Below are 13,177 nucleotides of genomic sequence, written 5' to 3'. Positions count from 1 at the left end.
TATTATTATTATTGGTGGTAGCAGCAGTGGTTTGTGTTATACCTTAGTTACTTGACTTACCTCAGCCCCTGGGAGTTACACTCTTTCCATTCTCCTTCCCATCCCTCCAGGATCAGGGGGAAGTTGATTGGCAAGTACATGTTCCATACAGGCCTCGGGCCAGTGAGCATGTAGAAAAGATGAACCATCTGATCAAACAACAAATTAGGAAAATATGTCAGGAAATGAAATTCTATTGGTACCAAGGTTTACCACTGGCTCTATTAAGAATTCAAACTAAACCTCAGTCAAAAGAAGAGGTTAGCCCATTTGAAATTTTATATGGAAGACCATAACAGTCCCAGTTTAAAGCAGGAAGTCTTCAGGAAGTGGCAGAAGGCTATCTCTGACAATTTTTGGTCAATCTGGGAAAACAATTGGAGGAGATAAATAAGAGAGTAGCAGGGACAAGAGCAAGAGGTTTGGATTATCCCATTCACCCTTTCAGATCTGGAGACTGGGTTTATGTTAAGAATTTTTCAGGAGATCCTCTACAGCAGAAGTGGAGCGGAACGTACCAGATATTACTGACCACCTTTACAGCAGGGAAGATAAAGGAACAACCTGCTCGGATACAGTATTCAAGAATAAAGAAAGCACCAGAACCAGAGATGTGGCAGATGGAACCTTCAGGACCCTTACGTATGAACTTGCGTCGGTCGTAATTTGGACTCGTATGATAACTGGTGCACAAGCTTGGGACCAGAATTTATACCTGAAATTAATGCAAAATGGTACTGAAGTTTTTAATCATAGTGACTGTTGGGTGTGTGCACAGGTGCCTAAATCAGGAGAAAGGCTGGAACTCCCATGAACTGGAGTTCCAATTCCTAACACTGTTTCATGGACAAATCTGTGGGTGAACACTAGCAATTTGTATTCAAACGAAAGGTTAACATTTGGAATAGTTAATCCTAATCCAGGTAATAAATATCACACCTGTGCAAAAAGATGTATTACACCAGGAACCAGGGCAGGAGATCATGCTTGTTCAAATGCCACAGATGTGGGTCACCATTCAAACTGCAACCACACTATTAATATAGATGGTAACTTGGTTCAGTGGTGGCCCATTCCTAAACGGAAAGGATGGTATTGGTTATGTGGAGAAAATGCTTATGAGACTCTACCCCCCCAGCTGGAAGGGGGCAGGCACCTTAGCTGCTGTAATACCCAATTTTACTATTACCGACAGGTATCCTTCCAGGACCTGGATTAGAACTTCTGCCAGAAGTGATGAAGATTGTTGGAAGAAGTAAATACCCTCAGAGACCACCACATTTTTGTACGCATGCAGGGAACGTTCTGGAAAACAACATAATCCACACGTAGCCTCATGACTATGTATGTATGCCCAGCGACTACATAAGGATGGCCTGTGGAGCAACAGGGGGACACAACGGCAGGAGGAGCTCTCCCCCGTGTCTCCCAGTGCCGCAATGAAGAATACCTGCTTGTCAGCTTGGAAACTTTGTTGGCAAGTTTGTGCCTGGAGTTTTCTCCCAATCACTGCACTGGGTTCAGCTCTAACAGTTCTTTTCCTCCTTCTTAACAGACAACCTCAAATGAGTTCAGATTGTTTTATAAAGAATGCACAAAAGCTTCGATTATTTCTTCATTGACTTAGGTTTTGTGGTTTGGTTTTGTTGGGGTTTCTTTGTTTTCGTTTCTTTTTTCCCAATTCTTGTCCAGTATTATCCTAAAGTTGTATGAAACCTTAATGGAGATTCTACTGCCCTGATAGCAGAGTATCCCAGACACACTGGAGAACCCCAAATGTGGTTTTACACAGGGTTCTCACACCATACAAGTAGTCACGTACCACACACTTGAACCAAACACTAGCACCCTCACTACCAATTACTAGTCCTAGTCAAACCCTGCCAGGCGCTCATGCTACTTCTGCTGCAGTCCTGCTCCTGCCTATTGATTCAGATGTCCCTGGACCAGTCCTGCAAGAGACACTGACTAATGCTGTGCGGGACAGTGGGAGGGTTTCACAGACATGCTGGAGGGGCTGGGATTCTGCCATTATTTCTGCTGGGCTGCAATACCCCTTCTCCTTCACAGGCAGCTCTAAGATACCCTAAAGAAAAGCCCTAGATCCAGGGCTGGGCTGAAGCTTCCAGCAAAAATCCACTACCTCATCACATTACAGGGCACACAGAAATATACAGACACACATATACAAATAAAAGATATGTGGCACTGCAGCCACTCCAAGCCCTACAACAGGCACCACAACTGCTACCTCAGCAAGAGGTGGTACAACTATTTCAATGTCAGCAACAGGCACTGAGGCTGCTCCAACCCCTGTGACAGGCACTGCCCAAAGGTGACTGAGGAGCTGTTGGTAGAGCTGTCTTAGAGACAGAGGAAATGCAGCAGCTCTGCCTTGCCTGGTCTCTCACAGGATCCTTCTGTGCTGGGGATGCTGAAGGTAGAAGAACAACAAGTGCCAATCACTACCACAGCAGTGCACTGGTGGCAAGATGGCACTGAGCGAGACTCCTCGATTGCCATCCATGAGCTGATGCATTAATTGGAGAGCCCAGGACTGCTCAGCAGGACCCACTCACCCTTCAGGAGCCCCACAGGGCCCGTGCACAACCCACAGGACAGTCTGATTGTAAACTGCAGCAGTGAGCCAAGGAAGAACAATTGCAGATGGGGCCCTGAGCAACAACAGCCTCTGAACAAATGAACCAGGAGATAGTTCATGCCCTTGGGCAGTGCGCACTGGGCAAGGTGTGAAATGTGCTCTGCACCGCACTGGGGAGAATGGGCTTACCTGGAGTCTCTGGCAGAAAGCTCCAGCGCAGACTCCAGGTCGACCCCTCGGCTTTCGGAGTCGGGGATACACAGGATCCAAGGTTGGTTATAGCCCCTGAAACAGAGATCCTGGCAGCTCTGGAGGGCTTCGAGCTGCTTCAGAAGTGATGGGCACTGGAGCACAGCTCCTCCGGGCACCCCACTTGCCCGTGCTGCCTTCATGTGCAAAGGGAAGGCCTACACATCAGGAAGTATCCCCTCCTGGCTCTTCGGCTCTGGGTGCAGGGGCCAATTGTTCGTGCCCCTCTCTGCTGCTGGGCAGCCGAGGGCAGGCACTGCATTAGCTGCTCAATGGCCACATTTCTGTCAGGTGCATTTGGGGCTGAACCTCACTGGGAAAACACAATCCAATAGTACCTTCAGCTACTTCAAGCCTTATCACATCCACATCAAGCCTTATCACAGTAGAGCTGCTGCTTTCCAGGAAGGAAAAGGAAGGAAGGAAGGAAGGAAAAGGAAGGAAGGAAAAGGAAGGAAGGAAAAGGAAGGAAGGAAAAGGAAGGAAGGAAAAGGAAGGAAGGAAAAGGAAGGAAGGAGGGAAGGAAGGAAGGAGGGAAGGAAGGGAAAGGAGGGAAGAGAAAGGGAGAAAGACAGAAAGAGAGAAAGACAGAGAGAAAGACAGAGAGAAAGACAGAGAGAGAGAAAGAAAGAGAGAAAGAAAGAGAGAAAGAAAGAGAGAAAGAAAAAAGAGAGAAAGAAAGAAAGAAAGAAAGAGAGAGAGAAAGAAAGAGAGAAAGAGAGAAAGAGAGAAAGAGAGAAAGAGAGAAAGAGAGAAAGAGAGAGAGAAAGAAAGAAAGAAAGAAAGAAAGAAAGAAAGAAAGAAAGAAAGAAAGAAAGAAAGAAAGAAAGAAAGAAAGAAAGAAAGAAAGAAAGAAAGAAAGAAAGAAAGAAAGAAAGAAAGAAAGAAAGAAAGAAAGAAAGAAAGAAAGAAAGAAAGAAAGAAAGAAAGGACATTATAAGAATAAAAGAGTAGGGATCTGCACAGAGATGGAGAAAGAAGCAGCAGGGAAAGAGGAAGAGAGGCAAACAGTGGGAGAGGGAGCAGGGCAGAGAGAAGTAAGGACTACGGGATTGACAGAGATCATCAAAAGACGTGGTTGGTAGCGGAAAGGTGAGTGGGTAAAAAACAAATAGGGGCAGGGAGAGCTTGCTAGCAACACCAAGCTGTGTGGTTCGGTCGATACGCTGGAGGGAAGGAATGCCATCCAGAGGGACCCTGACACGCCTGAGAGGTGGCCAATGCCAACCTCATGAAGTTCAACCAAGCCAAATGCAAGCTCCTACACCTGCGTCAGAGCAATCCCAGCAATCCCAGCTACAGGTTGGGAGCAGAAGAGACTCAGAGCAGCCCTGTCCAGAAGGACTTGAGGGTGTCAGTCAATGAGAAAATGAACATGACTGTGTGCTCACAGCCCAGAAAGCAACCGTGTCCTGGGCTGCACCAAAAGGAGTGTGACCAGCAGGGCGAAGGAGGTGATCCTGCCCCTCTGCTCTGCTCTTCTGAGACCCCACTTGCAGCACTGGGTGCAGTTCTGGTGGTCCCAACATAAAAAGGACACGGAGCTGTTGGAACAAGTCCAGAGCAGGACACGAGAACGATCAGGGGCTGGAGCAGCTCCTGTATGGAGACAGGCTGAGAACACTGGGGTCTTCAGCCTGGAGAAGAGAAGGCTGCATGGAGACCTCAGAGCAGCTTCCAGTGTCTGAAGGGGGCCTGTAAGGATGTGGGAGAGCAACTCTTCATCAGGGACCAGAGTGACAGGATAAGGGGTGATGGGTTCAAGCTGAAATAGGGGAAGTTTAGGTTAGATATAAGGAAGAAGTTCTTCCCTGTGAGGGCGGTGAGGTGCTGGCACAGGCTGCCAAAGGAACTTGGGAATGCTCCATCCCTGGCAGTGTTCAAGGCCAGCCTGGACAGAGCCCTGGGTGACATGGTTTAATGTGAGGTGTTCCTGCCCATGGCACAGGCTTGGAACTGGATGATCTGAACGTCCTTTCCACCCTAACTATTCTAGGATTCTAAAACCAGAGCAACAAACAAGACTAACAACTAAGAGAAAGAGAAGTGCAGGAGCAAGGAGCAGCTCAAAGGGATGGAGAAAGAAAGAGAAGCATCAGAAGCCCTGCAGAGTGATGGAGGAAGGGTCTGGGAGCAGCAGACACAGCCAGAGAGAGGAGAAGTAGGCAGGGAGAAAGACAGAGACGGTGGGATACAGAATGAGCTGCAAGCAGGAGAAGGGGCTGGTAGAGAGACAGAGAAAGAAGGACTTGGAGAAGAGAGGGACGTGGAGGACAGCACAGGAATAGAAGAGAGGTCTGGGGAAGGGAGACAATGACAGCAAGGGGAAAGGGAGCGGGGAGCTTGGAGAGATGAGAGGCAGACACGGCCCCAAGGGCCGGGCACTCACCACAGCTCCCGCTCTCCGTCCTGCCAGGGAACCTCTTCAGCCCAGGCCCTTCTTTCTCTGCCTCTCTGTGCTCTCCCCTTTCCTCCTGTGCAGGCCCAGGGCCAGCTGCAGGCCGCAGGCCGGGCTGGGGCAGCTCTCGGCGCTCTGGCAGTCGGGGTGCCCGGTGCCTGTGCCCACAGCGGGGCTGTCTCCATCTCCACAGGGGCTCGCTCACCTCAGCGCTGGCCCCGGCCCTCCCCTCAGCACAACCTGCAAGCCCCAGCACCAACATGGCCGCCGGCAGCCCCAGCACTACAGCTCCCAGCATGCCCCGGGGCGCTCCTCCTGCTGCCAGGCCCTGCTGGGCCACCGTCCCCTGGCCATAGGCCAGAGGGAGCAGGAGAAGGGCAGGAGCCGGAGAGGTGAGGAGCTCACCTGTGGGCTGGGGCTGTGCTGGGGTTGGTCCATGTCCCGTCTGCTTCTGCCCCACTTGTCAGCACAACCAAACATCTGCTTGTGTCCCTTACCAGTAGAGCTGAGCATCTGCTTGTGTCCCTTACCAGTAGAGCTGAGCATCTGCTTTTGTCCCTTACCAGCAGAGCTGAGCATCTGCTTGTGTCCCTTATCAGTAGAGCTGAGCATCTGCTTTTGTCCCTTACCAGTAGAGCTGAGCATCTGAATGTCCCTTACCAGTAGAGCTGAGCATCTGCTTTTGTCCCTTACCAGCAGAGCTGAGCATCTGCTTTTGTGTCTTACCAGTAGAGCTGAGCATCTGCTTTTGTGTCTTACCAGCAGAGCTGAGCATCTGCTTTTGTCCCTTACCAGTAGAGCTGAGCATCTGCTTTTGTGTCTTACCAGTAGAGCTGAGCATCTGCTTTTGTCCCTTACCAGTAGAGCTGAGCATCTGCTTTTGTCCCTTACCAGCAGAGCTGAGCATCTGCTTGTGTCCCTTACCAGTAGAGCTGAGCATCTGCTTTTGTGTCTTACCAGTAGAGCTGAGCATCTGCTTGTGTCCCTTACCAGTAGAGCTGAGCATCTGCTTTTGTGTCTTACCAGTAGAGCTGAGCATCTGCTTTTGTCCCTCATCAGTAGAACTAAGCATCTGCTTCTCCCCCTCATCAGTAGTCGATGCCTTGGCATGTTAAGTACTTAAGAAAGACAATACTTTTATTTAAGCAAAGGAATTCCTTTAACCCCCTGTCATGGTTTAAACCAAGTCCCCCAACTCCCGGAGAGTTAGGAAGGAGAATCCAAAGAATGTAGCCCCCACGGGTTGAGATAAGAACGGTTTAATAGCTAAGGCCTAACACAATGATAATGATACAGCCAATAACAAGTGAAAAGAATACAACACCCACCAGCCACCGACCCATAACTCACTCCACCCTGCCCGGCCGAGCACCGCGTGCTCCCTCCTCCATTTTCCTCTAGAGCTCCATCCCTCCTGCTCTCTCTCTCCCAGTATGCATCCTGGGCATCACGTGCTATGGTATGGAATACCTCATTGGCTAGCCTGGGTCAGGTGTCCTGTCTCTCCTTCCTCCCGGCCTCCCCTCCTCCCCAGCAGAGCATGTGCTCAGAAAAGGCCTTGAACAAAAACACCCTCAAAACATGCTCAAACCATGACATTATCCACCCCTTATTCCATACCATTCACATCATGCCCAGATCCCACATTTTCAATACACCATCACTCTTAAATCCACCCCTCGATCATGAGACATCTCTATGTTGCATCTCTGGAATGATGGCCTGAAGTATCTGGGCCCACCAGGCTCAAAATCATTCACTGTCCCCTTCAGCAGTTCTACAGCTTGCTGCTGGGGACTCCATACAGCTGCCTTCCACCTCCAATGCTTCCAAAGCACTGGAGGGGCCCAGTGGATCAGATACCCGGCTATACTGTCCCACATGCCCTGCCACTCATGACTGTCCAGCCTTGGGGACAGTCTCCTGGTGCTCCGATATCCTTGTCTAACCCTAGACAAGACCCAAACCTGACTCTGCTTAACTTTGGGATCAGACAAAATGGCTGTGTGTAGAACACACTCTGTGTCTGTCCCAACATGCTGATCCCTAACACACTCATCAGGCAGGTCCCAAGGGCACCCAAAAGCCATTCATAACCATCAGAACTCTCAGCTGCTCCTGCTGCACTTGTCACTGGGGCTGATGTAGCTGCCCTGCTTGCCAGCTCTCTCACCACCAGCTTCTCTTCTCCCGAGTCCGGATCTTCCTCCACTGCCTTGCTGGGAAGTGCTGCGTGGTCTCCTGCATCCTGCTGGGGCTCGGCGGGTGACTTCCGTGGGGACACTCTCGGCCATCGGGGGGTTCAGAACGGCCGCAGGACTTGGCTCTTCCGGCGCCTGCTCCCCCTGCTTGGCTACTGCCCCTCTCTGCTCCTCTGCCGCCTCCCCCGGATGCTCTGCTACAGCCGTTTGGTTCCCGGGGCTGCTCTCTCTGGCAGCCTCAGCTGGTGCTGCCGGCTCCTGGGGCTGCTCCTTCCTGGCTTCACGCAGCCTCACACAGACGGAGGCGAGGACAAGGGCAAGGATGGTGAAGAGCAGCGGGATGGCCTGGTACAAGTCCAAGTCCACGGCCATGTCCATCCCCCCCTGCTGCTGGAGCCCCACCATATTACAAGTCATTGCCGTAAAGTACAGTGAAACAAAAACTTTAGCCCAAGCCCCATGATTATTAAACACAAATACATCTAATCCATACACAAAGTACCTGGCAAAATCCTGAAACTGTGAGATCCAGAGAAAAAACTCTGAGAGCCAATAAATCAGCATTGTGATGAGTGACTATAAATCTGCTCAGATGTGTTGTTATCTCAACCCCTCGTGCCCCACGTTGGGTGCCAAAAAGAACTGTCATGGTTTAAACCAAGTCCACACACAGCTCGTTCACTCACTCCCCCTATCGCTCCCCCATCTCCTGGAGATTAGGAAGGAGAATCCAAAGAATGTGGCCCCCACGGGTTGAGATAAGCACAGTTTAATAGCTAAGGCACAACACAAATCACTACTGCCATTACTACTACAAATAATAGTGATAAAGCCAATAACAAGTGAAGAGAATACAACACCTCACCAGCCACTGACCCATAACTCACCCCACCCTGCCTGACTGACCACCGACCGATACATCCTCCATCCCCCCAGAGCTGAGCCCTTCCGGATCTCTCCCGGTTACATCCTGGGTATGACGTGCTGTGGTATGGAATACCTCTTTGGCTAGCCTGGGTCAGGTGTCCTGTCTCTGCTTCCTCCCTGGCAGAGCATGAGCTCAGAAAAGGCCTTGGACAAACCAAACATTTGAGCAGTAACTCAAAACATCAGTGCTATCAGCACCGTTCCCAGCCCAAAAATCAAACCACAGCACTGCACCAGCTACCAAGAAGGAGGAAAATGACTGCTACTGCTGAACCCAGGACACCCACCTATTCAAAAATATTCTAGAATTACATTGAGGAAATGGAGGTGATACTAATGACCAGAGAATAACACTTGAGCATAAAGTTCAAGTGATTACTCTAATTCTCTCACTGAATAGACTCTCTCCTATTTTGCTCATGCATGGATATGGTCTGGATGGAGAGGGATTGGCAGAAGAGTGAGCACTGGCTGGGCTGTTGGGTGCAGAGGATGATAGATTCTATCCTGCAGGAGGCTGGAGAGTACCACAGGGGTTTATCTCCCTAATCTATCTAAACTGAACAGAAGGAGAGCACCACGGTGTGCAGGGACCATAACACAGTACCTGAGCAAGAGAAGTAGGGCAGGAACAGAGACCTGGGCCAAGTGCAGCCAAGACAAGCAAGCTGGGGATTACAAGACAGGTCCACAACCAAGCTAAAACAGATCAAATCAATCCCCTGGTCAAGTTTAAGTCCAGCATTTGCCAGGAAAGTCCATGAGCAAACCTAGGTCTAAGGATCATCAAAGGATTTCATAGGTGTGCACACCTCCTGCTAAACCAGAAATCCTCAAGTATAGTCCAACCACCTTGGCCTGAGCTTAAATAGAGATGTTGGGAAAATGGGCAGAGGGTGAGGATGGAGAACCAGCTGAGGCTGCTCAGGGGGATAACGGCCTGGGACAATTCATCAATGCCTCAAACTGCCCATTTCTCACCCTTCAGTAAAGTGGAAGCCCAGAGTCACCAGCTCAGCTGTTGGACATCCAGGCACTGCATGTGGATAACCCCAGTGGGGATGGAAAACTGGACTGTCAAGTGTGCACAGAGGGAAAACAGCAGCTCCAGAGATGGAGTTACTTGAGCTTCATGTCCCTTTTGAGGACTGTGTGCAAGATCTGGAATGTCTCTCAACCCATTCTCATTGTGTCAGTCTGTTCAGACCAAAACCTTTGCATGGTCCACAAGTATGTCAGAAGCATCCTATGAGCCCTCATCACTGCTGCTGTGCAGCTGTGCTCAGGCATGGCTCATCCATGCCATGTCTCTCAGATGCCCAAGCACCACAATGCCTTTCAGAGGTGATTTCACACCCTTTGCTTTTCCTTCTCTTTGTTTTCCTCTGCTAAAGCATGAGCAGCCCTGGAGGCTTCCTCCCAGGAGAGCACATGCAACTGTATTTACAGCCCCAGCACCACAAGCTGGGCTCTTGCAGTCTGGCAGGAGCTCACCTCTCTTCACATCAGGAGCTGAACAGAGCTGATGCTGGCACCTGGATGTTCTCTGCTGCACTGGGGATAAACCCTTGGCTCCAATCACTTGGTGGCAGAAGGAAGGCACAGGAGGTAAGACCAACACAGGGCAGAGCTTCACCTGCACTGGGGCAGTGGGCTTGCTTCTGCATGTCCTTGGATCGTCTTTAGGAAAGCTGTGTCAGAAAACAGTCTTACCTATGTGGGTTTTCTTTATAAGAAGAGGGAGTAATGTCTTTTACAGGTTGGTTTGCATTTACAGACGAAGCTCAAGCAAGATGCACTGAATTACTCAAGAGTTAAATGAGGATGTATCTTTGTAACCTAGAGCATATTGTGTCTTTCAAAGAATTATCCCAGAAACTGCAAAAAATTGTCACTTTTTTTCCAATGCAACATTATTATGTTTTCTCCACGAAAGTTGTTTTTGGTTGTTTTTTTTTTTTGTGAGGTGATACATAATGCATGCTCAAACCTGCTGAGGTATGTTACAGCCTGCTTGGGTGGAATCAGGATTTGGATGTGGATGACACAACTTCTGAGCAAAACTTGGTCCATGAGCTCACAAAGAATGCTTTGGTCTGTTGTAGTGCAAGGCAGAGGAACTGAAAGCACACCTTGAAGTGGCCAAATGTGGAAAGGATGAGAAAATCTGTTGTGCCATGAAGATCCTAGACGGACTGCAGTAATAAGATGTGTGGGTGGAAATGAGAGTTAACTGAGCTTGATCTGAATGCTAATGTAGCTGTAAGTAGGGTTGACCTGATTTCTGCTGAATAGATAGGAAATGCACTTATACAACTTACATGATTCTTAAAACAAGGAAGAAATTAATTTTTAAAATTCTATGTGATACACTTATCATGCCCCCAAATATCACAGGATTTTGAATAGTTCGGCTTAAATCACTTATTTTGAAAAAGTTAACTTCTAAGTCAAAACTTGCCTTGTTGATTCTTGTTCTCTGTGAAGGCCTTTTCATTAATTCTTTCTTTCCACAGCTGGATTCACACTTACAAAAGTGAAAATTAGTTTATCCAGCATTAGTGACAAAGTTTGCATTGGTCAGTCCCATAACATGTTGAGTAGATGGCTCAATTCACCTGAACATCAGGAAGAACATCTTTACTGTGAGAGTGACAGAGCACTGGAACAGGTTGCCCAGGGGGGTTGTGAAGTCTTCTACGTTGGAGATGTTCAAGGCCTGCCTGGACAAGTTCCTGTGTGATGTACTGTAGGTTACCCTGCTCTTGCAGGGGGGTTGGACTGGATGATCTTTGGAGGTCCCTTCCAACGCTTGGGAATCTCTGATTCTGTGATCCTGTGAATCTTATTTCGTTATAAAGAATTGCAGCATTCTAGATTGTCAGAGGAATATGGTCAGTTACAAATCAGCCTTTGGAATCAGGACATTTAAACACCAACTCTGTTTTCAAGTAAGCAACTTAATGCCTATGGGTTTAGGGTGCTTCAGTGTGCTGGAACTCAGAAAGATATAAATCATAACTTCAGCAATGTGAATTTTATCCTTTTTGAATTATAAATAGCACTTTGTTAAATGCAAATTTAAGACTGGCATTAGTATTAAAAGCAAAAAGAAAATGTGTGGAGGTCATTAGTGTGTAAGCTGGGATTTCATTGGGAATGTGACTTTCTCTTGCTCCAGGTTTACTTGCACTCCTATGAGGTTCCTCCAAGCTGTATTCTGACACAAATTGCTCCAATCTGAAAGTGAGTAAAGATCTGATTCTTCAGTCAAACCTTAAAAATCAGGTGCTTGAATAAATTCATAGTTTATGTTTCTCAGCAGAGAAGAACAAAAGTGTATTTATTTGCTTCAACGCCCTCTCTGTTCTCTTCTTAATACCTCCTATGAAAAACAAAATCATATAATTTGGGTTTAAAAAATACAATACAAAATATTAATTCCACCAAAACATGTCAGTTAAACTGGTGATCGATTGTAGTTAAATATGGTCCAAATGTGAATTTCTATTTGCAGTGATTTTGATGTTTTCCTTCTTTTTGCATTTGTAGGTAACACCTGGTCATGGGAGGAAATAACACGCAGACTAAATTCATCCTGTTGGGAATCACAGAGAGCCCCCGTGCACAGACCCCTCTTTTTGTCTTGTTTCTATTGATTTACATTGTCACTCTGATGGGGAACGTTGGCATTATCACATTGGTGAGGGTGTCTCCCAGCCTCCACACCCCCATGTACTTCTTCCTCACCCATTTCGCCTTCATTGACATCTGCTATTCCACAGTCATCTCCCCCAGGATGCTGGCAGACCTCTTATCAGAGGACAAAACCATTTCTTTCACTGCCTGCATGATGCAGTTCTTCACCTTTGCTTTCTTAGCTACTATTGAGTGTTACCTGCTGGCCATGATGGCCTACGACCGGCACGTTGCCATCTGCCAGCCCCTGCTCTATGTGACCATCATCTCCAGCCGTGTCTGCTGGCAGCTGGTAGCATCATCCTACCTATTCGCCTTCCTCAGTGCCATCATCTATACATGGAGCGTGTTTGGAGGTTCCTTCTGTGGTCCCAACCACATTGACCACTTCTTCTGTGTTGTTGTTCCCGTTCTAAAGCTCGTGTGCTCTGACACCCACAGCAGTGAGATGGTCATCTTTGCCTTTGTCACCATCAATGTGATAGGCACAGGCATGGTCATTTTGCTCTCCTACATCTCTATCATTCGCACTGTGCTGAGGATGTGCTCAGCACAGAGCAGGGCCAAAGCCTTCCACACCTGTGCCTCCCATTTGATGGTTGTTTCCATATTCTTTGGGACAGGATTGTTCATGTACCTACAACCCTCTTCTAGCCACAGGAGCCTGGATAAGCTGGCCTCCATCCTTTACACAGCGGTCACCCCCATGCTCAACCCATTCATCTACAGCCTGAGGAACAAGGAGGTGAAGGGAGCTCTGATCAAGTGTGTGAGGACGTTGTTCAACCCGTGGCACCGTACAAGAGCTGTATCATGAAGGACATGAATACTCTACATCAAGTGAGAAAGTCTAAACTAATGGGGTTTTCAACTCATCCTCATGACTTTATACATGTTCTTTCACAGTTCCTGCACTAAAGTCAATGAAATTACTTAATGAGAAACAAAACCCCCATTATATCTTCCTTGGAAGGAAACCAGGAGGAGCAGGAACCTCAAACCTCATTTCACTTCTCAGCTACCAGCATCTAGGAAAACATTACCTTGAATTATCCCAGGCCT

At 48.2% G+C, this 13,177-nt stretch overlaps 1 protein-coding gene across 1 annotated transcript; it reads left to right on the top strand.

The window, feature by feature from the left end:
* Positions 1 to 11,981: 11,981 nt before the first annotated feature.
* LOC117436469 (olfactory receptor 1020-like) lies at positions 11,982 to 12,932 on the top strand. The gene has a single exon (XM_034064530.1). The coding sequence runs from the start codon at positions 11,982 to 11,984 to the stop codon at positions 12,930 to 12,932; it is 951 nt and encodes a 316-aa protein (XP_033920421.1).
* Positions 12,933 to 13,177: the final 245 nt, after the last annotated feature.

Source organism: Melopsittacus undulatus, chromosome 7 (genome assembly GCF_012275295.1).
Source record: "Melopsittacus undulatus isolate bMelUnd1 chromosome 7, bMelUnd1.mat.Z, whole genome shotgun sequence".
Taxonomy (NCBI): Eukaryota; Metazoa; Chordata; class Aves; order Psittaciformes; family Psittaculidae; genus Melopsittacus; species Melopsittacus undulatus.
The sequence above is the reverse complement of the archived record's forward strand: the minus strand, read 5'-3'. Positions and strand labels throughout refer to the sequence as shown.